The following is a 26,826-nucleotide window of genomic DNA, read 5'->3' as shown; positions in this document are numbered from 1 at the left end:
TCAATAAAAATCTTAAGATTTGATTTGGTTTGAGTTTTGTGCAAGGCTTCAAGTTGGTTCATTTTATGCAAACCAGTTTTCCGGGTCTTAAGCCTGTCTGATTCACAATATGCTGCAGTGGGATCTGTTATGTTAGCAGTAAAATATAGTAAGCTACTGAGAACATAGAACACTTAGGTAGAATGTAATTGTAGAATTACAATTGCTAGACTCTATGTGTCCAGAGCAATGAAGAGAGACAGATCTTGCTATTTCAAAAAGAAAAACAAAACAGGAAAAACCCTCAACTGTTCTGTTGAGGTTCAGGAAAGTTTGCCAATAATACAGTAGAGCCTAGGTGGAAGTTTGCCTTCCTGTCACATGTACAACATGGGCTACTGTGAGACTGAGGAGAATAGCACATGTAACAATCAGTGTGTTCCTATGTAAATCTGTAAAGACTCATTAAAGAACCCATGCACATAAACTTTTGTATTAGTTTGGGGGAGTGGAGGGGCTGGTGGGAGGGCAGGGGGAGGGGAGGTATAGTTTTTATAGAAATTACAGAACTTTTCAGCCAGGAGCTCTACATGCAAATAAATGTCAGACTTTTAGACAGATGTTGGCCATTTTATGTGTCCTGTATTCGCACTATCATAAAGCACAGTATACATGTTGGAGCTTATTTCAGCTGGGGTCTCCTGCAAATGGCATATAATTTACTTGCAAGTGCTTGAAATAAAAAAAAAAATTATGATAATATCTGAAGCCCATTAAAACTACGTTTTTTTTTCTGTTGATTCCAGTGAACTCTGGATCAGACACTAAGTTAATAACTAACAAATATATATGAGCTAGCTAATTTCCCATCAAGAATGATGGATTTCAAGGAGTATTTACATGGCTCCCCGCTCGCCCTTTGGGGCCAGCCATGTAAGGACTCCCTCCACCACCACCACCTCCTGTAGCCTTTGGCACGGGGGCTCCCTCCCCCCACCTGCTTCCGCCTTGCAGCAGGGCTTCCTCCCACCATTCCTCCCTGCTCTCCTCCCTCCCTCCCTCCGCATCGCCTCTCCTTCTTTGCTGGCTGTTGTTGCAGCTGGGTGGTGGGAAGCACCACCACCGTGACCCCCCCCCTCCCCTCCCCACATCTTTGCCACCTGGCCCTGAAAACAGCCACCACCATACCCCCCCCTTCTCCTCCCCCTGTCCCACACCTTCCCAGGCCCATGAAGCCTCCCTCCATCACCACTGCCTCCCCCCACACCAGCTGTTGTCGGGGCCCCCTACCTGCTCCTCTCCCTCCCTCCCCCCTGCCACCCAGCCCTGATAACAGCCGCCACCATGCTTCCCCTTGCCCAGTTGCCCTCCCTCCCTTCTTGGCGGCTGTTCTGGGGGGGTGGGGGGGGTGGGCAGTGGGGGGATGCTGCCACCAGGACACCCCCCCCCTTCGACCTCAGGTAGGGAGGCGTGGGGAAGCCCCACTGCTCAGGTGGCCAGGGTGTGTTTGCCACTGCCACAAACTTCCCTGGCAGCAGCTCAAACTTGGGCCCATGCAGCCAATCACTGCCTGCCCTCTCGGCAGTGCATGCGCAGTTGGTCAAAAGCATTACAAACAGACAGACAGACTATCCCTTTATTATATTCTAATTCTGTACCAGGTTAAAAAAACCCATGAAAAGCTTTAACAAAAAATGACAAATGTGCATTGGCGAGACTTTTGCCTTGAACTTGTGTCTTCCATGGCTACTTTATACCCAAGCAAATATTCATTTGGCCTTGACAACTCTGATGAAAGATGCTTCTAAATTTAATCTGATTTTTTTGTGTTTTCCAGTTTAGCCTGCAAGTCCCTGAAAAGCAGATGAATTACAGAACCCAGCTGCAGCACTCCTGTATCTCTCAGGGTTATTCAGAGAGTAGCACCAACTTTAAGGTGCAGTATAATGACCATATGCCATTTGTGGCAGGACTGCAATGGAAAGATACCTCCAGAAATTACCTTAAGAAGTGGGAAGGTGAAGCATCACCAAAAGTTTCCTATCTGTGACTTGAGAAGTTCTTTTGCAGATATGCTGCTGGGATTTTGTGGATTAGTTGTAGGAACTTATCCTTTAAACCATGGGTCCAATCTGATTAGAGGCAAAAATGTTCCATGAAGAGAGTAAATAAAGGGCAAGTCACAGTTTGAAGTCTTTGCTCTAGAAGGTACTGACCACATTCACAGTACTGGTGTTAAGGAAAAGAAAACACACCGTCTAGACAATGACTAGAATATTGAAAGGATCTTTTCAGTTGTCTATTAAACACTCAATCATATAGTGTGATTGTAGCCATAATAGTCCAGGGATATGAGAGAAGCAGTGTTTGGTGAGATAATCTTTTATTGGACCAACCTATTTTGGGTTCTCTCCTTACTATCCAAGTTGGTCCAATAAAGGTATTACCTCACCTCACATATCTTCCTTCATACTTATACTTGTAATAATTCACCTTGGTGTATGTCACCAAAAGAGAGAGATAAATGTGAGTTTTTAAATGTTCTGTCTCAAGAAATTGTTTCTTGAGGAAAAAAATACCAAGAATTGGTTCTTTATTATTATATTCTGCATTTTACATTTGCAGTTATATGAGAAGCAAGAGGTGTATTTCTTATAGTGGGGGGGTTCTCAATAATTTATACACGCTTTAGCCATCAGCAGGAGTACAGGGACATGCTGAACAATAATTCTTGTTCTAATGCCCACTACTGACATTCAGGTCTGAGTCTGGGGGGCCCAACCCTTTTTTTTTTTTTTTCTTCTAGAGCTTGTCCCCATGCACCACTGCCAGCTAGGCTGCTGGCAGGATGGGCACTGCCTGAGATCCAAGGGGCCCAAGCGGAGCTCAAGCAGCACCCAGCTGGCTGGCAGCCCACGTTGAGGGTGGCTCAGGAGTGCAGGCTCTGGAGAAAAGAAAAGAATCAGTCCCCTCGGAGCTCAAACAGTGAGCTAGTTTGGGCAGTGGCATGAGGCACTGTGTCCTCTGGGTGCTCCAGGGCTGTGGCATTTGCTCTGCCCAGTGGAAGCATTGAGCCTAGCTCCTAGTCCTGTCCCTACTCACCAAGCCTGTAGTGGCAAGTCACATCTGTGCAAGTGAAGGATAGTCAGAGATGGTTTTTCACCTTAAGGTGCAACTGCTCTGGCACTAAGCTGATTAACATTTGTTCAGCTTACAACATAGGTGTAACAAGGTCCCTAGGTATACAAATACTTTTTTGGGTCTAGCCCTTACTGACTACATTAAGTGGGTCAGGCTCAGTGTAAATTTACATTTCAGCAAGGTTACATTTATGTGAATTAGAATACCACTTGACTCTGTCAGTGGATTTACCCCTCATGCCTACATTTTCAAAGCAAGCCTACACCTAGACAATTTTAGTGTCCAAATCAAGCAGGAAGGTGTAAGAAGGTTCAATTTACCATGGTGTTGTTCAGTAGACTTTAAGTGAATATACTAGCTTTGAATTTGTTCCCTGACCAAATAGTTTTGGGGATTAGCTTTTGGAGATTAACTTTTTTAATGTCTGGCTTTACAAGTCACTTGATATGGCAGATATTTAGCTAATGTATTATAAGCAATGAATCACTTTTTCCTCAGTCTTTGGATGAAATTTCTTCATCTTACTAGCTACATCACAAACAATATGCTTTATTGGCACAGCTAAATGGCATTTCAAGATATGCAGTAGACCTTGTTCAAAATGTATATACATATTGTAGAACTTAACTTCTGAAGTGTGGTATCCTGTCAGGTGTGAGGATAATCATGTGAATATTAGGGGTGTTCAAAGTGGGCCCTATTTGATTCGGATTCAGCCTGAATCAGGGACAGTGATTTGATTCGTTGATTTGGATCACTGTCCCTCATTCGATTCAGCCGAATCAGAATCTGAAGATTCAATGCTGATTTGGAGAATCAGCGATTCGGCCATAGACACAGCTTTAAAAGCTGTTTCTACATACCTTCAAGTAGCAGGAGCGGCTCGTGATTGTTGAGATGCTGGGGTACCTGAAGCATCCCACAGGAGTGTGGGGGGCCCTCCATGTGCTCTGCAGCAAACCCAGAAGTGGACTGGATGTACTTCTGGTCTACTTCCAGGTCTGACAGGGAGTGTGCTGGGCCCCCTCCCCGTGCCTCCCAGCTCAACGATCAGCTGCAGGGGGACCCCAGGTGGCCCCCCAGACCCAGGAGGCACCAGTGACTGAGCTGGGGAGGCATGGGGGGGAGGGGCCCCCACACGATTCCCGGTGGACCTGGAAGTGGGCCGGAAGTGCTTCTGGTCCACTTCCAGGTCTGCTGCTGAGTGCACTGGGGAGACCCCCGTGCTTCTGTGGGACACTCCACATGCCCCAGCATCACAGCATTCATGAGGCCCTGCTACCTAGAGGTATGTAGAAAAAACATTTAAAGCTGTCTCTATATCTGAATCGATTCAGAGGGTTCTGATTCGATTTGGAGAAATTAAAGCGTCTTCTGATTCGATTCGGATTCAGAGATTCGGCCACCAAATCAGGCCAAATCACTGCCGAATTGAATCAGGGACCGAAGCTTTGCACAGCCCTAGTGAATATGTGCTGCATAATTGCTTGCTCAGTGGCAATATAGATTATTCATGCTGGAGCAGATTATGTAGTAGAACCCATGTTTAGCCAGTAGCCACATTGTCTCCTATCTGTTCATGGCCACGAATAAACTTATAGTAGCATGGCACATAGAGTTTATAAGATCAGAATTAGTCTACACACATTTGCAGTTTCTAATTTACAAAGAAGCTAAAGATGTACCTTCACTCTAAAGGTCATGTGTGACAAAGTTAGCCTCCAGAAGATGGTCATGGCACCCCCTAACAGCCTGTAGACCTGGCTACTGGTTCCTCAGGCTACTGCCCTGACATGCCTGGATTATTTATATGAATTAGGAGGCTGTCCTCAGATTAAGACATGGGTGGTTAACTCTGCTCTGCTCACCATCAGGCTGCATCAGTTTGATCTAATCTTTCCTGAACAAGGTGTTGCTCTTTGCTACTGGTCTTAGTTAACCTTACTTTTAGTCTCTCTCTCCTTCTGTCTGGGCCCCTTGAACCTGCCTTAGTGCTCTGGACATCTTGGTCTTGCCTTTGTACTTTGGATGCAATGGGCACCTTCACTGTATTCTCAGCTTCAGCCCTCTAGCACCTTTGCCATACCTTGCCACCAGATGGGTCCCACAACTCAAATTACAGATAGCTCCTTTTACAGTCCCTATGGCCATCTCCTCCTCTCCTTCAGCCACTCCCAAATCTCATGGATGAAAACATCAACTCCTACAGAGTACAGCTACTTATGTCTAGAATGCTCAGCAGAGCTCCTTCCAGATCAGGGCCTGTGTCGCCTTTAGCTCTGGGCTAGCCTTATATAGCCCCTGACTCCTCCCTTTTCTGGTTACCTGATCCTCTTGCTGCCAGGAGCTAGGCTCAGGGGTTTGCTATTGTCTGCTCTGTGGGTATGCTGCTCCACAGCCACTTGGCTCTATTGGTCTTTCCTTTAACAAGCCTTGAGGCTTCCCCCCCTTCTCATTAACAGACCCACTGCTCATGCAGCCTGCACCCTATCTGCAGGCTGCCTCATTGCAGTTCTCACCCTGCATTCTGTAGCTAGGTTTCTTTCACCAATTAGCAGGCTAACTAATCTGGATCCTGCCCTCTGTAGCCCTGTCTTACAACAAAGCTAGCTTCTCAATAAAGCTGTCTTCCTGCTGCCCCTTGAGCTCTGCTACCTGGCCCTACTCTCAGTGTTGGAACTTACCCCCTTGCCTTATTGTCTGCCAGCAGCCTAACTCCAGGTAAGTGGCCTGTAGCTTTTCTGCCACTTTGGAGCCACTATTTCCTTTTCCCCATTGGCTGCTTATTTCTACCCACTTCGCTCTAGTCAGCTGTCACTGTCATAGGGTAACACGGAGTAGGAACTCCCTATAACACCTGACTCTTGTTAATTTTCTTGTGGTCTTAGGAAACAAGTAGCCTGAGATCCAGCTTTTTTACCATTTTCAAATGTATGCTATGTTACTACCTTTCAGGTGCACTAACAATGGACACCCCATGGCTGTATCTGTACACTTCTCACAAATTACACCAACCTCAGCATTCTGCTTATCTGTCTACTGTGGAGCTAACAGCTGGGAAAGCCATTTCCATCAAGAACCTGGTGGTGGAAATGTTCTGCAAAAACAAAGGCAATGAAAAAGAGGGCAAGATTCACGTCTATACCCCGACTGCTACGTATCTCCGGGTCAGTAACATACTAGCACTTCCTGTGTGCAAAAGAATAGTGTACAGCAGCAGTTGCAATTACACAGCATGCAGTGTACAGTAACTTGCAGAGTCTGTTGTTTAGAAATCGTTGTCAGTGAGTGCATGTATGCAAGATGTTTACTGCATAGTTGACTATTTAACAGTACAGTAAATGTCTTGGAATCTACACATGCACCCCTATTATGGTGCACAAAAGTAATAAGCTCTGTAGCAGGGTAGTACTTGTAAAATACTTTTTTCAAATGCAGCAGCACACATGCAGATGCCGTCCCAGTTGCCAGCAGGCAGCCCCCATGTTGAAGCACCCTCTGCCCCAGACAGCCTCTCAGCAGCATCTGGAGCCCCATTCAAGTGGCTGTGGGCTGATAGGCTGACCCCCAGGTCCCTTGCCAGCCTGGGCTGCTTTGACTGGGCTCCACATGCTACTCACAAATAAACTTATTTGCTTTGGAGTGTTTTGCTCCTGGGTGCATATTCAAACATCACGCCTGGGAGCAAAAAATCTCTGGAACAATAAACATTAATTGCACATGTAGACGCACCTAGTGTGTATTATTTCACCAGTCAGGGTCTCAGAGTGTGCCCTGAGTTCCCCCTGGTTTTACCATCAGTCCCCTCTAGCCTTCGTGTTATCAAGTAAGCACTGTCAGTGCCTCTCAGCCACTTCTGAAAATAGTATGTGCAATAGGTGAGGATGGCTTCTCTCTCTGCCAGGCTCAAATTCAGCCCTGCAAAAGCCCAGTAAACAGATAACCAGTTCCCATGACCATGCAGGGGGAAGGAATTCAGTTGCGATAAGAATATGTTTGATACATTTAACAAATGTAAATCAATGGGACCTCCTTTTCAGCCAGCAACTTAGTGGGCAGGATACTCACACTCTTCCAGAATGTGGGACACCAGATTCAGATCTATCTACCTCCTCAGGACATACAAACTCACCTCTCACTTCCCTGGGAGGCTTGGAAGATATCTAGTTAAAATCTTTGCTCTGAAGTAAGCAGCATTGGTTGGAACTTGGGTCTCCCACATCCTATGTGAGTGTACTAGCAACTGGACCATACAGTGTTCTGAGGTTGGGTTCAGGTATCACTTCTGTTGAAGCAGTTTTACATCCTATAACATGCATACATTTTTTGCTGATAACTGGGTGCTTGAGCAATTCCTGCTGTTTCTGGATCCATTAATATTTAAGTGTTTATACAAAGTACAACAGTGATAACAAGGTAGATAGAGAGACTCTTAGAACAGTGTTTCTCAATCAAGGAGCCTTGGCAGCCTGGGATGCTTTAAGATCTTTCAGGGGTGCTCCAGAATGCCATGCAGTGTTACCGCTGTTAGGTATGCAAGATATTCACAGAGATCTTGTGCAAGATTCACAAGGTATTCACAGAGATGTCAAGCAGTTCATAATGTTAAAAACATTTTGGCCTGTTGTGATCTTTCTGAGTTCTTGGCAACAGAAAGAACTGGTCTATTATTTTCCCGTGGTCAAAAGCAAGTGAAAACTAAGAGGTAGCATTTCCTTAAGGATTCCTTGAGTCTAACAAGAGGTACGTCGAATCTAAAAAAGTTGAGAATTGCTGCTCTAGCCACACTAGGGAACACTCTATAGATTGAGGATGAGGGCCTTCTCTTGGTAAGTGCAAGGTGCAAGGAGATGCAAGTTTCGATCCTGTCAGACCATAGAGATTTGAGCCTTTGACTCCCACATCCTGGGGGAGTGCTTGAAGCAGTTGGGTAAAGGCCCTTCTCACTGGCTTTGAGAATCTAGCCTGTTAATCCAACAGTTTGTGGCAAATTCAGTGCAATGTCATGACTATGTACAGGTCACCAAAACTGGTCTTTTGGGAAAAATGAGATATAGACATATTTCTGCTAGGCTTTGGGGTCCCTGAGTAAGCATAAAGCATTTCCAGGTTCTGACTCCATAAACGGACTCTAACATAAGCACTGCATATATTGATTCTAAGCCTGTTCCTGTCACGCTATTGTGCTAAGTACAGTTTCTTATACTGCCCTTGTTTCTTCAGGAGTTAAACACTTCCCAGTTCCTCATTAAGCAATTTAACTAACTTTGGTTACTGGATATCCGATTTAGCTGGTGCATTTCCATTCATTTTTGTGGAATTGCTCTTTATTTATCTCATGATAAATGAGATGAGAATCTGGAAGGTCAAGCCTCTTTTGAACATACAGTATTCATAATTAAAAAAATAAAGTTAGTATGTAAGAAAAAGCAGCCTTGAGATTAAATATTTTTCATGCTTGACGGACATTTCATTTACAGTGCTCTTGAAGCTGTGTTTTCTTTTGAATTGTACCATTCCCAATGGATTATAGTTGATCAGCTTCACATTGCTCCGGACCAGTGGGAGCATTCTCGTTGGAAAAAGAAAACAAAAATAGGCTTAAAATGCTCCCCTTCTCCTGTTTGAGGAGGAAAATCAAATACAAGGAATAAAAGTAGTGTTGGCCTCCTTATAAGGGCTATAATAACCTGAAAATTAAGTTAATATATAATTGCTGTTAACTCCTAGTCACTGCTGTTTTAACAATCACATGGGTGTTTCGTTGGGGGAAAGATTTCCACTCATTTTTCTGCTGCACCGCAGACAGAAAAGGACCATCTGCTGTAAAACACAATGCGTATTTATCCGTACCTTTCAGGCATCCACAGTCAACCACTTTGGGAAGAATATTCTGCATAGCTACAGTGAAATGGTATCTGTGTGGAACCAGCTCGTGATGAATGAGATACATCTGGAGAACAGTGAACAAGCCAAGTTTCTCTGCTTTAAAATTAAGACTTCAAAGCAGGAGTTCAATTTGACAGCTGACTATTTTTACCGCCAGGTGGTAAGAGAATTGTATAAATGCTAATTTTTCTTGACCTGTCTCTCTTAGGTTTGTCACCTGATTGAAAGGTATCAGTGGTCTACTAAATTTTGTTTACTTTAGTTGGCTCTTTTTTTATTATTCTCTTGCCTCACTGGTATGCTGCAAGAAATGCTGCAGTGTAACGCTGAGCTTTTAAAAAGCTTTATGCAGGTAAAAGGATCAGTCATAACTGGTTGATTTCTCTTTCATTTATGTACTGTGTTTTGAGCCTTTTTCTCTCCTAAAGATCAGTTGCACAGGTAAAGGTCCTGGAATGACTGGGTAACGCTGCATGCCCAAAGCATTACAGCAAAGGTGAAAGCCTAAATACTTAGCCTTGCTGCAGATATGTGATATATAAGGGAACTTCCTGAGCCCCTTGAACAATCAAGGTACTGTGCCTTGCATATGTAATACCAGAAGCTGGTTTTATACATTACTTTGACTTGAGCATTTCTGAGCTCAGGAACAAGCCTTTAATTGCAAACAACAGTACCAATTGGTGCTATATTTATTTTGCTTTGCAGATGATAAACAGACAGTTTTCTGAAGAGAGGTCTTGGCCAACTTCTGATACCATAAAAAAAGCAGCCCTGTGCTATTCACAGCACTCCAATGCTTTACAAATCAGACTAGCTTGTGAATATAAATATACACATGACTCTTGCCAAATACAGCCACTTACTGCAACCACTTTGTACTCAGGCAGCTGCACTGAAAAACAATACCATCAGCTATAAGGTAACCCGTATCATCTGGTTGTGGTGAAGTCCATGGTTGAACGCTGACACACAAATCAGTGCATACTGAAAGCATCTCTTGAAGTAATTAAAATATGGTTGGCTTTCTGGTTGGCTTTCTGAGCCTAATTACATCACAGCAATGGTAAGCATTGCTGTGAAATGCACCCACACACTCATAGCTGCTTTGTGTCGGCCAAATCCTGGAAGTGAGGCTAGGCATCTTCCTTGGAGAATCTCTGAGCATGTGCTAATAAACATGGCTTAGACAGAAAACCTATGATTAGTGCTTGGTGTTTGCTCTGTAAGGCCACACCATTGCCTCATTTTTGGAGGTGGAATGTGTAGAGTGAGACTGAGTGACAGGGCTCATAGTGGTGCTGCACAGAGATGGTGAATACAACCCCGCCCTCAAGAGCAAGATAGACTTGGTACTATAAAATTATAGCCTCGGAGCAGCCTGATAAATTGTGTAGTTTGCAATTTGCCACCCTACAACATGAATCCAGCAAGTCTGACAGCTCTGTTTTCCCTCCCTTCTCAATGCCATACCAATGATCATGCTATATGGGCTTCAGCTGAAGAAGACAAATGCCTCTATGAGAGTTGTATGGACAGACCACAAGAGCCTGCCTATTGTGCTACAGCTCGAGGGCCAGATAGAAGAGCTAAAGAAGGAGAAGATGCTCTATCAGAAATGTGGAACAATCCACTTCAGGTTTAGTGATTTCTTTTTAATTTCTCCCAAGAAAGATTTTTTTTCCTAACCTTTATGCAAATGTTAGTGCTCACGTGCATCATACCACCATGGTCATTGGCCTAACCTTGGCCTGGACAGACTTACTCTAGGAACTGATTCATTTAATTGTTGGCCTCTCTTCTGAGAGTATAAATAAAGAGGACAACCACAGCAGCTTGTTTGGTGATCTGGCCATCTGTTTCTTAGGAAATGCTGAGAGTTTCATTTTGTTTCACAAAGCACTCTTCAGATGGCCAGACTGTCACCTGGCAAAAGAATCTAAACCCCTTGATCAATCCCCATGGCCACCTATTTCACTCCCATTTCTTTGGGAACCATAAAGTTGCTTACAGGTCTTTCCCTTTACAACCTAGATGGGGGGCTGGAACTTCAATTTTGGAATATGTTTCTATTCCTTTTTGGGATGTTTCATGACTGAAATATAGCTTTGAGGCCCCAGTAGAAGGACTCTGTGAGAATACAGGTTATGAGAATTCTTAATTTCTCATGAGGTTCCCTAGCGGTATTTGGGATATCTCGGGAGCTGCTCAGCACCTTGTAGTTATCGAAACATATAGGCTAAGGACAGACATTCAAAAAGCCTGAGCCTGAACTGATTCAATCTTTGCAGGTTAGCCTGACTGGCAAAGTCAGTTTGTAACTCAGACAGACATCCCAGAATGCAGGGACATGCCTGCAGTGGCTCAGGCTAGAAGCTGGGGGGTGGTAGAGCAGCTCTCCCTTCCCTCCTGCAGGGAGTTGAGGGGGCAGGACACTGTGATTAGGTAGGTGTCCCCCCCCAACCCCCCTTGATAACATAACATTTATCAGCTCCGTTATCAGCATTTATCACCCCATCAGAAAACAAAGCTTCACTCATTACAAGCTCTTCTTAAGCAGCTTTTTGCGAAGGAAGGAATGCAGGGACGTTACCATCTGAGCAGTTCATTACCTCCAAAAAGCCCTAAGCAGACACTGCCCTATCTGCCTTATACAGCATTAGCTAGCATACCACATGCTGGCTACAGTCTGTGCTGTGAGAGAGACAAAGAAGGGATCTTTGCTTAAGTAGCAAGTGGGGAGGGGGAGGGGGGGGCACCGGGAAGAGCAGAGGGGAGGGGCCAGTCCTACTGTGGAGCAGAGAGTCCCGCCCAGCCCAGAGAGCATGCCGGGATGCTGGGAGTGTCTGGTTTAAACTTAAACCAGCAAGGGGTCTGGGACAGACATTGCATAAACTGGCTTGACCCAAACTAGTTAAGTCTGATACTACATTCAACCAGGTTTATTTCAAACCACTTCCAGCCATTTTCAAACTGGTTTACATGCACTGAACATCTGTTTTGTTACAGGTTTAAACCAGTTTCTGTTCACTTAAGCCAGTATAATGTCTGTCCCTAGCCTTAGAAGAACATATTTTATTAATGGAGAAAATATGTGAATGAAAAATGAGGAGCAATGTCAAATGGCCTACTGTGTCTGAACTCAGTCCTGTGTCCGATTATAGAATTGGATGATTTTTTCTAAGCTTCAAGCTAAGTAAATGCAGGAAAAGTGTTTAATAAAGTCAATAAAATGTTGCCCCTACATATGCAGGCTGCTGTGGATTAGCTGCACATCTGTTTCCTGGAACTCCTAAATTACTTCAGTGATTTCTGTGCTTGTTTATGTTGTTTCTACAGAGTCTAAACATTTCCTTCCTAACAGATTTTCAAAGCTGCTTGAAGGAAGTAGACAATCCATCCCTATTAAAATGAATAGGACTGTACAGCCCTATCCTCACATCCTTCTGGAGGCTTTGGCACTCTTCCACATTGATTATAAAATATAAGTGTGAATGATATGAAGCACTGTTTCAGGTGTCCTTTCCTTCATGTACCTGCTGTCCTCTGTGCCTTATCCATGGCATTTAAGATCATTTGCCACTTCAGGGGATGTCAGATGTTTGATATAGTGTCTGGTATAGGTTGGGAATTCTCTGTCAGGAATTCTCATTATTCCTGACAGTAGTGTAAAGCTGTAATTGTATGGGGCATTCAAGCAAGTTTATACAAGAACAGCTCTCCAACATCTTCTTCATTCACTCTTCTGGCCAAACATTCCTACAGTTTTGCTTCAGCATTTGACAGCTGTGTGCTGTTTGCAATTGGAAGTCCTGGAGTTTCAGGTAAAGATAAGAACTGTACATGTATTTTCTCTGAGTTTTACCTTAAGATCTTTATGCCTTTTTGTTTTTTCCTAGGCATCCATTTAAACTGTCTATTCCCCAGAGCTTTCTTCTTCAGGAAACATTTACTGTAGATAAAAAGCGAAAACGCTACATCTTGGAAACTAAAGTTTTGATAAATGGTCTGGAACAATCGGTTCAAACTTTTACCCTTGGCTACCAAGCTGAAAATCCCTATGTGAGTTATACCCGATACAAAAACCAGCTTGCAACCTAGGATAGTGACATAGCCAGAAAAAACGTTATTCCCTACAACTCCTGTTCCTTACATTGTTTTCCCTCTCATTCTTTTTTTTTTTTTTTAGATTTGTGCTGGCTTGGCTCACCCTTATAACAGCAAGATTTTCCCCCAAAATGTACAAATGTGTGTCTTAACCCGAAGTCACCAAAATGTAAGTGAACTTTTCATTCAGGTTAACTTAGAAGGAGGAATGTATTAGCTAGCTGTATAGCAAACAGCTAGATGTCATTTAAGTTAGTTGTTTGGTTGGTTTGCTGCTTTGCTCACAGCATCTGTCCTAATGAAGGTGAGGAAAATGCAGCTCAACATGGATTGATGTGTCAGGTGTCTCCTGAGTCTATTGTGTAAATTAATGTTGAATGTTATAATTAAAATAATAAGCAGTTTTAGAAGCAGAACTGTTGGGGTTCTAGTCTGGGTTCGGTGAGTTGTTTTATATTTACCTCCAAAAAGAGCTTATTTTTTCCTACACTGCTCAACATTATTTTACTGGGTCATAGTGCAATAGCTCCACATTAAAGTGTTGTCTGTCATATACCATAACAGGTCAGGCTCATGTGCAGCTTGGTCTGCTCCTTTTAAAAACCTCAGTTTCTCCACACACAGGCAAAGCAAGAAGTTGAAGCTACTCTGAAAGTTAACAAAAAAGATTCTCTCAGATTTCTGGGCAAATACCAGAACAAGTCCAGTGAGACTGATTTCTGGCATCTCTTGCACATGGACATGACTCATGCATTTCAGGTATTTGCATGCACATGGATTGCTATGTTCAGTTCTTAGAGGAGTTGCTTATTCCCCCTTCAAATTACCATTTCTCTTTAGCCTTTTACCATTTCTCTTTAGCCTTCAGTTGTCCTTTGAATAAAAGTAATAGTTTGGTGTATGTATTACTTCATTTCTTACTTTAACTTTCCCTTCGCTTGATTTAACACATTCATTTTGTTAAGAGTTTATACAGAGCCTTACACTGTGGCTAGAGCTCTCAGGGACCATTGCAATATGAATAATTAATAGTAATTTCTTAAAAGAAGAAACCAAAAAGAAAATACCGATCCATTTTGTTTTTTATTCACACGCACGTGTGCACAGATGCGGAATCGTGTACCCACACAACCCAGCATACTTTCCACTGAAGGTATGGCTAGGGAAATGACTTGAGGTAATTCCTATGAATATAGTAGCTATGTATAAATTGTGCTTTATTGAACAGCTCAAGTTTCCACAAGCACTGGCCTTGAATGGGGAGATCTATTCTAGGCAAACCAAGCTGGAAGACTTTGACTATGGTGTGAACATAAAAGCCACAATCAACAAGACTGATTCTTCCCAGGTCAGGCTCCTACTCACTGCAGTTTCTTTGTGTGAATGAGATTATTGCAATATGGTTTCTCATTCCTACATTTTAGGCTTTTGTTCATTAAGGTGCAGAAAGGCCCATTGTGTGCAGAAAGCTAGTTTAAAATCTTTGTGCTGCTAAAGTTGTATATGGGGCTTTGCACTTCTTTTCTGCTGGCCCTCTGCATGGAGTGGATTTCACTCTGAGCAGTTCATGTGATGTGTTTTAACACTGTGCCATTCTTGTGGAACTGCTTTCAAAGAATGGACCACAATGTCATGCAGTTCCTAGAGAATTAGATGAGTCTTTTGGGAAGGGAAAAGCACTGAGCACCTCACTTGCTTATTGAGGTTAGATTGCCCATGTCTTAACTGCTGAGTGCAGTGGAATTAGTATTGTGTTTTTTGGCTTGAATTCAGAAAGCTTTGAAATAAATCATCCTGACACTGGGGCTAAATTAGACTAGAGTTTTGCTATGGTCCTTCATTCCAGCTGTGTAACTTCTCTTGTATCAACATCTCAGTGCTCAGCTGAATGGATCAGACATTTACTGGATTTTCTTCCCAGTTTATACTGTGCTGACTTTTACTGCTCATGAAGAACGTCTTATATTCAAAAGCTTGTCTAACTCTATCCCAACTATGCAGTTAGTTCAATAACAGGTATCACCCTGAGAAATCCTTCCCACTTTACTCATCCATATCAGTCTCAACTCCCCAAATGTTCAGGTACAGATTATGGTTAATTTACACTTTAATTTAAATATTCTCTCACGTTGATTCAGTTGCTTAAATTTCAGCTAATCTATTTTGACATGGTTTTTCAGTTTAGTAGAAGTATTTTGAACATCTTAACTGAGAGCCTATATTCAGGCCACCTTGAGTCTGCAGGGCTAAGAAATCAGTGGGTACATCTACACAAAACGTTTACTACAGAGTTGCCTAATTATCTCCACAGTAATATGTCACCATCTACACATACAGTACTATTAGGACAGAAAAAACTAATTAACTCTGCTGTTGATAGTACTTCTGGACACAAGTACTATCCTATAATGGAGTTATTTACTCTGCTGCAATGCATGTGTGGATACTGATGGGGCTGCCTGGGGCACAAGAGTGCTTCAGTGTGGGTGATGTCTGCTGGCTAGCTCTGCACTGAGGCATCTTCGTGACCTGGCTCTGCCCCCCCCCCATCCCCACCCCCCCCCCCCGTCCCCACCCCATCAGCACATTAAGCCAAGCCAGAGCAGCCCCAGGCTGGCAGGCTGGCCCTTGGTGCCCCCTGTCAGACGGGACTGCTTCACTCCAGCTCAATGTGCTGCTGTCTCAGGTACATGTGTAAATGCGGCACTCGGGAGCAATAGACTCTAGTGTAAACTGCACCAGAGGTTATTCAGCTGCATTAATTGCATGTGTAGATGTGACCAGTGTGCATATCCCTTGACAGGGAATCTTTTTTTCTCTCCAATGATGGCTACTTAAAAGCTCAACAGTGTAACCATGGTGCAAGCTGATGTGGGTGCAGCTTACCTAGGCATTAGGGAGGTCTAGAACAGGATGAATAAGGGGCCATACTTAGTCCCTCACTAATGATTGCTCATGGAAACATATTTTTAAAGTCATCATGGTCTTGGATTGGGTGAGATGGTAAAGTGGTTAAAGTACCTCATTATAGAATCCAGAGCCTGAATATAAGTACCTGGTCCCTAGTCTGGGGCAGTCAGAGGTAGTTGGATGTGGTGGTAGCCACATCACTCCTTGTCATGGTGTTGACTACAGAAATAGTCATGTTGTATTTTTATGAGCTGCTTTGGTGATTTACTGGTAGGCAGAGAGACTCCATTAGACACAGAGAAGTTATTTCTTTCACACTCTTGATCACATTTTGACAAGGGGCTTATGGGACCTTTATAAAGTACATCTCTGCCTGCAGCAGAGGCCACACTGTTCTGTCATGTATTTTGTGACTGGATGCATTTCTAATGCAGCAGATGTCCTGTTTTCATTTTTCCCTATGCTTAGGCCCATGCAGTCCTAAAGAGTTATGGTAAGAACAGTCTCAATGGATCGCTTTACCTTCATTCCAGTGGAAGGGATCTAGTGCTGCTGGAGGTTGATATGAGCAATGAGAACAGGAAGAATGCCAGGTTTATTGGAGTGAGTGCTCTCTTGCATCAAACAATTTTGAAAGAGATGGAGTCTACACAGCTGCAGCTAATGGGCAAAATATATCCTTCAAGGTAAAGGAAACATAGCAGTGATCTTGGCTAACACATTCAGAAGTCTTTAAAGTCTTCAAATTTATTCTGACTTAATGCAAGAAGCCATTGAAAAGATGATATTCCATGCAATCTCCTAGTTACTTAAATAGATTTGGTTTTTTTTTGTTTTTCTGAGTCAATGAAACAAGTTTATAGTCCTCTCTCACAGCTGACTGCTTTCATAGATCATTGTTTAGAGATAATTTAGAGAATAGGAGTGATGCTCTGTGAATTCATTTGTTATTCATTTTTGGCTACTGATTATTCATCCTCTAAAATTGAAGGAGAACTGTAATTTATGAGCTGCACTAGGGAAAAGGATAGAGACAAAAATATTACTGATGTATGTAGAACACTACCGAAGTGCTATAAAGGGCCATCAGTAGTATACTGACGTATACAGTAGTATTTGGACCATTTGAATCTTATCCATATATTTACTGTACATCCTTTTACTAGCCATCATCACTACCCATTTTTTTTTATTTTACAAATGTAAAATATCCAGAAAATGGATATTTATCAAAATTTTAGATATTTACAAAAATGCCAACATTTCATTTTGGGGAGGGAGGTAGAAAATTGTGGAAAATTGCTCCAAGTTTGTGAAAGCTTTGTGCATGCAATACAAGGGAGATTTCAGAGGAGAAAACTAATGCATTTCACCTATCTGCAGTTTACAGGAATTTCTGGAGTTCTAACAGTACGGGCCTCTGTTTAGCCACCTGGTTGTTCCATAATTAAGTAATCTATTTCTGTTCAGTTCCTAAGTAATAAAGTGGAGTGTACTAGAATTCCTGGCATGTGAACTTTATTGGGATTAATTTTATGGGGGGAAAAAAGCCAGGACACTCAGTATTCCTGAGGGGTTAATGGGTGAGACCCAATTCAAGCAAATTTCAGTCATGTGGTGGTTTCTCTTGAATGTATTCCTTTGTTCTGTTGGTTGGGCTTTCATTAATTTGAACTTTGAATAAACCAAGCATCTGCCCTATAGAAGGGTTCCACGGAATTCTGATTTGATGGACTCTTTTAAGACACTTTGTTTCTGGGATTCAGAAGTTCATGCTTGTTGATGGAGAGCTGTTGATAGTGATCTGTAAAACACATCTGATTTCTTTTATACAAAATCCTGAAAATTGAGGTGCTTCTTGCTTCATCTGATTTCTTCAACATGCCATTCCATGCTGTGTCCCTCCATCATTGTACACATAAATATAAACTGTATGGCATTTCAAGCTATTTCTAACATTGAATTCTTGGTGCTGAGCTTTCTAAATCTGCTTTTAAATGATCTGGCAAAGGAGATGTCATGTTGGTTTAGAGATGAATTTACTTCCAACTTTACTTCAGTTTCCAAGCCTCCAGGTGTCTTTTCTGAAAGGAGCTTAATATATTGTTGGTTTCCTCTCTCTTGGGGTGTTCAGGTTCATAATGAAAACATCCAACTACCTTGATGAAAAATAAGGCTGTCAAGCTCTTAGGTTACACTGAGCAGTGTTCTAAATATCCTGAAAGTAGTGTATGATGATTAGTATAATCAGTCTGATTCTGTTCTTCCAAACTTTGCTTTTTACATTGTTGAAGGTATTTATTTTAATTGAATTAGTTCTAATTCACCTTTGTGAGCGAGAAGCATCGTTTCCACTATATTTTGTTCAGAACTTCCCTATTTCACCTTCAAAATATCTCTTGTTCTAGTGCACCCAAATCCCAACCTTTTTATGATAATTGTCATAGCTCTGTCTGGCTCCTTTCATTTAAACAGGTCCCAAGCAATGCTGCTAATAGGGCATCTCATAAATCAGTGCATCCATCTCTGCTGACATTCATCAACTCCTAACAGTTCACTGTAATGGCAAACAAAGTGAAGGGAGGATATAAAGACACTCCAAGCCAGTTGTAGAAAACAGTTTAAGCAGGTAATATAGCATTGGGAAGAAACAGGATAAAATGGGTGGATGTGGTGGTAGCCACATCACTCCTTGTCATGGTGTTGACTACAGAAATAGTCATGTTGTATTTTTATGAGCTGCTTTGGTGATTTACTGGTAGGCAGTAAATCACCCAGAGGAGTGCTGGAGCACAAGGACCTTTGCAGCATCCTCCTTTTTCCAGCCATGTTGCCTTTGGGAAAGAATCAGTCAAAACCTGAAGCCAGCCTTTAAGTGGCAAAAAAGCAATTCAGCCTGAACTTTGTGGCACTGTTGTCACTGGATACTTTCTGATGTCATTACTCTGAACATTTGTTCCCCTGGGCTGATCAATTAACTGCTCTTGTCTCCTCCTCCCCAACCCTTCTCCATCCAGCTTATTCTCTCCCAACATCATTCCACTAATACAACTCAACAAAACAAAACCAACAAAACTCCAGCATCAGGATGAAGCTTATAGGTTCATTTGTTCATACTGCTTGTATGCATGCAAGTTTAATTTAAGTGTAATTTAGCATTGCCATGCAATTCTGACCTGTCAATACTTACAAACCCAAGTAGGATGAAAAGTCAAAATTCCTCAGGTTTGTAATATCATTTCTTTAAAAAAATGATTTGGAGATGTCCATGCATTTTATTCCAATAATATTTAATGAAATGAAACACTTCAGTGTTCCTCAAATCAAAATGTTTCATTTTGGTGTATTGAACTGGGCCTAACTACTTCATTTCATTTCAGAATTAAACTATGGTGGTGCATTTCCTCATGGGAGTCATATTTAGGGTCTTCGTTTTGCCCTTACATGTCTTCTCCTCTTGATGGCTCAATGGGCCTATTTCAAGAGGAAAGTCCTTGGGCATTGCCCCTATAGTGCGGTTAGAACACATTGCTGGGAAGCAGGAGAGTTGGTTTCAAACCTCCTCTGAGTGAGGAGGCCCTAGCACCCAGGATTCCTGCTCCTTCAGCAAGTATCTTGATTCTTGAGCTAAAAAGATAGGAGAGACCTTTTCATCCATTTTACTTCTGGTATACATGTACCAGGGTGATCCTTTTCTGCCTCAGATGAAAATAGTAGGCCTGTGTGAATAGGGAAGTATTCGATTTGGATATGGATTCGGCAGATTCGGAGGACAGTGATTTGATTTGGAGATTTGGATAACTGTCCTGAATCGATTTGGCTGAATCAGCTTTGGAAGATTCGGCACTGATTCAGTGATTTGGATCGGCTGGGGAGAGGCAGGCATAGCTGGGCAGCTCCTCCAGCTGTGCCTACCTCTCCCCAGGTGATGGGGAGCCATAGTAGCCATCCCCTGCCCAGCCCCAGCCTAGTCCTGGCACTTAAAGGAGAAAAAAAAAAAGCCCCACACTCACCTGATGCTGCAGTGGTGATTAAGACCTCTGACGGCTTGTGGCAGAGCCCCCCTGCACAGCATGGGGCAGTAGAGATCGCCAACCGCTGAGTGGCACCTGCATGGCAGCTGCCCCATGGCATGGGTGCAGTGCAGCTCAGCAGGGCAGCACATGCTGCCTGGGAGCTGAGGCTGCTGGGGCTGAGCATGGCCAGGCTCTGGCTAACGCATGGAACTGCTCCAGCTTCCAGGTGAATCGAGCTGAGGGCTGGGGAATTGAGCCAGGAGCTGGGGGAATGGGGGAATTTGAACATTCTCCCAGTTCAATTTCCTCAGCTCCCCCATCTTTCCCCGAGCTCTCTGATCACTTCCCTCAGCTCTTCCCAGGGGCCATGGGCCCCTGGATGATGTAAGATGACAGGCTGCTGCCGTCAGCTGGGGATGGTGGCAGATCTGGGGGCTGAGCTCCCTTGGAAGAGCTGGGGCAGTGATCAGAGAGCTGGGTAATCAAAACAGGAGCTCCGGCTGACAGGTGGAGCCAACCAAGCTCTGGGACAGCATGCGGCACCCTGCCAAACCGTGCTGCACCTGCACCATGGGGCAGCTGCCACGCGGGTGCCAGGTGCAGGGGATGATCCCTGGTGCCCCCCACTGCCCCATGATGCACAGGGGTCTTTGCCATGAGCACCCAGAGGCCCCAATCACTCTTCCTGCAGCCAGTGAGTGCAGAGCTTTTATTTATTTCTTTATTTATTTTAAGTGCCTGGAGGCTGGGCAGCACAGCCATGGGGGCTTTGCTCGCAGCTCCCCCAGCTATGCCTGCCTCTACCCTGGGGGGGGGGGGAGCCACAGGGGCTCTGCCCTGCTGCCACTTGCCCAGCGGGGAGGGGTGTGCAATGCAGGCTTGGCTCGCTCTGATGTGATAGTAAAAGTAAGGATAGGCAGAATTGTATGGCCCACATTGAAAATTTGTTCAGGAGAACATTGCATGACGAATATTGCATGACGAACAGATCCAAGGAGGTTGCATGACGAACAGATCCAAGGAGGTGATACTTCCCCTCTATCGGGCGCTGGTCAGACTGCAGTTGGAATACTGCATGCAGTTTTAGGCGCCACACTTCAAGAGGGATGTGGATAACCTGGAGAGGGTCCAGAGAAGGGCCACTCGTATGGTTAAGGGCTTGCAGGCCAAGCCCTATGAGGAGAGACTGGGGCACCTGGACCTCTTCAGCCTCCGCATGAGAAGGTTGAGAGGCAACCTTGTGGCTGCCTATAAGTTCATTATAGGGGCGCAGAAGGGAATTGGTGAGGTTTTACTCACCAAAGTGCCCCCGGGGGTTACAAGAAATAATGGCCACAAGCTAGCAGAAAGCAGATTTAAACTAGACATTAGGAAGAACTTCTTCACAATTAGAGTGGCCAAAGTCTGGAACGGGCTCCCAAGGGAGGTGGTGCTCTCCCCTACCCTGGGGGTCTTCAAGAGAAGGTTAGATAAGCATCTAGCTGCGGTCATCTGAACCCAGCACTCTTTCCTGCCTATGCAGGGGGTCAGACTCGATGATCTATTGAGGTCCCTTCTGACCCTAGCATCTATGAATCTATTAATTGAATTTGAAAACTCAAAGCTTGTGAAAAGTGCCACAGGATTTTTAAAGTTTGTTTTGCATTTTATCCAAAGGGCAGTGATTTTGCTTACCCTGGTGCAACTCCACTGAAATCAGTGGTTTTATCTCATTTTCATGATATACTGTAAATAGGATTAGAATCAGGCTCAGAATCTCCACCACTGTGCCTGGGGCCACTGTTCCTGCTTGCTGAATTGCTCTGACCACTACAACAACAGCTGGGTTTTTTCCTAGCGGGCTTTCATCCAAATACTAGCCTACTCTGTTGCTGTTAAGAAGCACTTTGCGGTTACCAGCTAGAAACTGTCACTTATTCCAGTTAAAAATAAATATTTGCTTATTTTAAAATAACATTTTTACATTTATTTAGCTACTTATGTTTATGTAATTGAAGAGTTTTCTGCATCTCCTCTGTAATGGAAGTTTATGATTTGTTTAGTGTTTTTCCCATCATTTTCAGTGATCTGCTAGTAAAGCATATGATGGAATGATGCATATTTACGTTAGTTTTTCCTTAAAAATAGCCAGTTTTTCCATGTTCTCAGCTATTAGGACAAAGCAGTTATATTTGGCTTTGGATTCCATTACTGCAGCTTCCAAGAACCTCACAATCATGAATGTATTTAATAGCCCTAGGGTAATGCTATGGTCCCCATATTACACAAAGGCAGACTAAGTGTCTTGCCCAAGATAGCACAGGAAGCCTGAGGCAGTGCATGTAATTGAACTGAAGACTCCCGCATGCCAGAATAGGCTAACCATTAGGCCACCCATTCTCTTGGAAGGCATAAGGCCCAAGCCTTAATCCAATTTCATTGTAAGTGGAGTTGTACCTGAGTAGGGGCTAAGTATTAAGGATGCATCATGATTATCAGTAGTTCTCAAACCTTTCCCACCAAAGAAAGGTAAAAACCATTACCCAAAGTCAGCATAAGTTAGGGGCAAGTAGAAAGAGTTCCATTAATATTCTTTACTTCCTGGATCATGCTGCTATAATTAGCTAGTTTAATAAATTGACTTTTTTTTCAGAATTGACCCCCCACTAAGCCACTTCAAAAGCTTTCTAGATGTTTCAGGCTAAGCTTTCACTTTTGTTAACTTCTACCCATGCAAACAGCCTCTCCTAGTATGTGCACATTGGGTGTGCTAAGCAGTTAGTTAACGTGGGTTTGCCAAATGGATTCAACAGCCAGTACAAGTGAGGATACATATGCAGGTGTTGCTTGAGTTTTGTTTGCAATTCCAACTACTGAGGAAACCTCTAGACTTCTTTCTAGTGAGAGGTCACAAAATCTGCTCTAAGCAAATGAGAACAAGGGTGCTCGCTTATGAGGGCTTATATTCACCAAAATGTAAGCAAAGCAAAGGTCTCCTCTTTAACTTGCTGCATAGATCTGTTACGCCTAAGTATACACTTAGTATGCAGTATGCATAGTATGCACTAGACAGCCAAATGCGGCATGGACCAGTCAGTTTTCCCTTATATTAACAAACAGGTAGATTGACGTAAAACACTGACACTATTGGTCGTTTGTTTCCTTCTCATTTTTAGACTTTTGATATCTTCTCAGATGAAGCTAAATGAAAACAGGTTGTGTTTGGACTTCATGGGAGCTAAGGAACAGAAAGTTGGTCTTGTCATGTCTGTAAATGGAAAAATGCAACACAACGTTGCTGCCTGGAAGGCTGTACCCCAGCTTCTTTCTCTTAATGGATCCCTGAAACGCAAGAACAACATTCATGAGGGTACTTTCTTCCTTTCATGTTTTGCTTTAAGAGGATAGTTAACTTCTGCTTATTCTAATAGAATAAAAGCCTTAGTGTGTCTGTCTGTCCGTAACGCTTTATTTGCACTCTGATTGGTTGTCTTGGCAACCAATCGCAGTGCTGACTAAAGCAACCAATCGGAGTGCTCTTCACAGACAGACACACATGGCAGAGCACTGCAGTGGCAGCAGAGACTGAGGGGCCAGAGTGGGAGGCAAGGCCAGCACCGCTGGTCTCATTTCCCCACCCTGCTCCTTGGAGGCAGCGGCAGCGCGGGGTGCTGGTGGCACAGCACTGGTCTTACCCCCCTGCTTTGGCCTCACTGCCACATCCAAGGGGTGGCCATGCCTCACCCCCCTGGTGGACAGACAGGAGCGGGGGATGGGGGGGGCCCACAGGGCCAGAGGCAGAGCAGCAGCATCACGGGGCACTGAGTGGTAGTGCTCAATCCCCACCCGCCCTTCCTCACCCCCCTGTCACTCATCACGGGCAATTTGCTAGTTTATACTTTTTACAAGCTTAATGAATCTCCCAGTATGGTGTCTCAGTGCATTTAGAACAGAAATATTAACCCAATCCAGAAAATGCAAGCTTAGTATTTTGGAGGGTGGGAAGTTGTTACAATCTAAACCCAGTGATAAATATTTCCATTTTTTTAATTGAAAATGGCTTTTCAATAAAATATTTTTTTTTTTACTAAAAATGTTTCCATTTTGCTTGAAAATATTTGTGTTTTTATTTTGAAAATACTATTTTGAACTGTTTTCAGTCTTAAAATGTAACACTATTCTCTGACAAAAACATGAAAACATTTGAAGCTACTTTGATAGAGACAACAAATGTTTTTGCTGATGATGTTTGCGGTAAAAAACAAAACAAAAAACCTCCCAGATCAATTCTCCTCAAAGAGCTGGGCCAGCTGGTTGCAGAGTCTGTTCTGTTCTGGGCTGTTTTGTAGAGTACAGTAGAGCCCTGCACAGCTCTGCGGGAAATTGTGTTCATGGGGACATGCCCATCCACTCTCTTTATCAGAACAGTACACTGAGGCTGTGGGCTATGTACATTCCCTCTGTAAGTTCCCCTTGGGTGGTATGTCTTATGCAGTTCAGGGCTTTGAACCCACAAGCAGTTTTATAAATAAAAAGCCTTTTGCTGTATAGCAGTTGCTTCAGGAAATCAAATTAAAATTACTTCTACTAGCAGAGTGACTAAGCTACATAATCTATTACAGCCAATGAACATGCATTTAATTCCTGTCTCTCTTCACTGTGCGTGTTGGTTTGTACATTGCCTGTCAGAGCTGTTTTTCTCTTCTGTGAATTTCCCCTTCCAAAGGGCAATTATCACTTCTTCCTGCCCATCACAGGTAACATTAGTGTGATGATCAGCAAAGCTCTGTACTGGTTCCATCTCCGGAATAGGAATGTGTTTGGAAACACCAGCCTGCACAATATCACTTTCACCATGAGTCAAAACGGAAGCCAGGCAATCCCAGCAGAGGCAAAGCTGAAAGGACACCTGGAGCTCAGTCAAGGAATCAAAAGAGGCCTAGCCAGCTTCCAGGTGGATGAGAAAGCTCTCTGTGTAGATGTTTCTAATGTTCTGAGTCAGGAACAGAGAGGGCTCACTGGGACTCTCACACACAACATCAGCTCTTTACAAAATGCAGGTATGAAGAAAACTCTGGCTTGCTCAAATTGTTGTGTCACCTTGATATGACTGGGTGCAACCCCAGAGAACTTGAGGCTGGTTGCATTGTATTCACATACACCAGGGTAAAACTTGACCTCAGCACCATTCTTATCAAAATTCAAAAGAACATAAATAATGTATATGAGGCATGTCTGTTAGACTTATCTGAACTGTTTTATAAAGATCTATTTATATTTTCTGCGTTATTCTCCCTGATAAATGCATGTGAATTGGATCATCTGAGCCACATTTTAGAACACGTTTTCCCTGGGGACAAGGCTGAATTATTTCTCGAATGACCGTCATTGCCTTTCAATAAGTCAGCTGCAGATTAAGATGTTGCACACATTGAAAGTCTTTTCTAAAATATGGTTTTCAGTACCTTCCTACTGGTAGAATGCTCCTGCCCCTTGACTGTTGAATAGGCTACTTTGAAAGTTTCCAGCAGTAGAATCGTTGAAGCATGTACAATATGCAGTGGCTCCTAGCAATCAGGATTCTCTCAGATAGCTCAACGTATGGATTCTGAAGGATTATGAGGAATTTAAGAGTTGATCAGAAGGGTTTTTTTCCTTTATTTAGGAAAGCAGATCCTTTGATATACAGAAGTATGTACTAAATCCAAGTAACATACCTTAATTTATGCTTGCTAATAATGTTAATACCATAGAGATGTCATTCTCACTAATCCCTGCTGTAAATGCTCAGCAAAAGCTGTAGCTCCCCTGATATATAGTAATGTTAGACAAACCTAGTTTGCTGTTATGAACAAAACTGAAATGCTCTCAGTTTCTCTATTTATGAAATTGTATACACAATTGTCATTTAACAGTATTTAAAATTATTTCTCCTTTACAGTATTGTGCTTCATGTTCTTCTTTGGCGTTTTCCACAGGCTTTCCCAGAGATGGCACCGTTACTGCCACATATTACCATGTCACGACCAACCGCACTTGTACTATAGCCCTACAGGGTGGCAGTAAAAGGATTACTGCTACATTTGCAGTTCAGAGACTTACCTTAGAGTCTCCTAAATCCCAACTAACTGTGAGTTTGAAGCACAATGTCACAGAACTAAGAAAACATGGCATCCCTTTTACTGTAGAAGGTGCCTGCTATTACCAGGTAAGAAGAGTTGTGTCTCAGAACCATGTATAGTGGTTGTTGATGGTCTTTGTGTGCTGCTACCCTCAGTAGTATATAGGGGCTGCAGTTTAATGGATACGCTATACTGGTTTATTGACAAAAAAATTCTGCACAGATTTTAGTTACACTTTACATCAATCATCTCAAATCTGGACTAGATTTAAAATAAATGAGAATTGGTGCTATGTTCAATTCTGGATTTATGGCAAGTGTCCTCTTGCCTCAGAGTAGGAGTCTTGCCCATTTTATTGCCTGTCCAGAAGAATGAAGCAAACAGGCAAGCCCTGGATAAATGGAGCAGTATTGCATGCTGGGTTGTATTAACAGCAGTGTCACTTGCAAATCAAGGGAAGTGATTCTTCTGCTGTATTCAGCACTACTGAGGCCTCACCTGGAGTACTATGTCCAGTTTTGGGCTCCAAACTTCAAGAAGGATATTTTGGAAAAGAAGGATATTGTGGATATTTTGGAAAAAGTCCAGTGCAGAACAACAAAAATGATCAGGGGTCTGGGAGATGAGACTTGTGAAGAAAGACTGAATGAGCTAGGGTTATGTATTCTGTAGAAGAAAACACT

The 26,826-nt window shown here is 43.1% G+C and overlaps 1 protein-coding gene across 3 annotated transcripts in view; it reads left to right on the top strand.

Annotated features, from left to right (window-relative positions):
* Nucleotides 1-26,826, top strand: part of LOC102557779 (uncharacterized) — a 188,748-nt gene that overhangs the window by 92,766 nt on the left and 69,156 nt on the right. For all 3 annotated transcript variants that reach the window (XM_059716459.1, XM_019494721.2, XM_059716460.1), the window contains exons 28-39: nucleotides 1,817-1,997; nucleotides 6,076-6,287; nucleotides 8,981-9,169; nucleotides 10,509-10,648; nucleotides 12,909-13,071; nucleotides 13,199-13,285; nucleotides 13,741-13,875; nucleotides 14,345-14,464; nucleotides 16,495-16,712; nucleotides 23,198-23,391; nucleotides 24,779-25,081; nucleotides 26,000-26,229. In XM_059716459.1, the coding sequence (XP_059572442.1) occupies nucleotides 1,817-1,997; nucleotides 6,076-6,287; nucleotides 8,981-9,169; nucleotides 10,509-10,648; nucleotides 12,909-13,071; nucleotides 13,199-13,285; nucleotides 13,741-13,875; nucleotides 14,345-14,464; nucleotides 16,495-16,712; nucleotides 23,198-23,391; nucleotides 24,779-25,081; nucleotides 26,000-26,229 (2,172 nt within the window). The remainder of the gene's footprint in view (nucleotides 1-1,816; nucleotides 1,998-6,075; nucleotides 6,288-8,980; nucleotides 9,170-10,508; nucleotides 10,649-12,908; nucleotides 13,072-13,198; nucleotides 13,286-13,740; nucleotides 13,876-14,344; nucleotides 14,465-16,494; nucleotides 16,713-23,197; nucleotides 23,392-24,778; nucleotides 25,082-25,999; nucleotides 26,230-26,826) is intronic.

Source organism: Alligator mississippiensis, chromosome 13 (genome assembly GCF_030867095.1).
Source record: "Alligator mississippiensis isolate rAllMis1 chromosome 13, rAllMis1, whole genome shotgun sequence".
NCBI classification, from domain to species: Eukaryota; Metazoa; Chordata; order Crocodylia; family Alligatoridae; genus Alligator; species Alligator mississippiensis.
The sequence above is the reverse complement of the archived record's forward strand: the minus strand, read 5'-3'. Positions and strand labels throughout refer to the sequence as shown.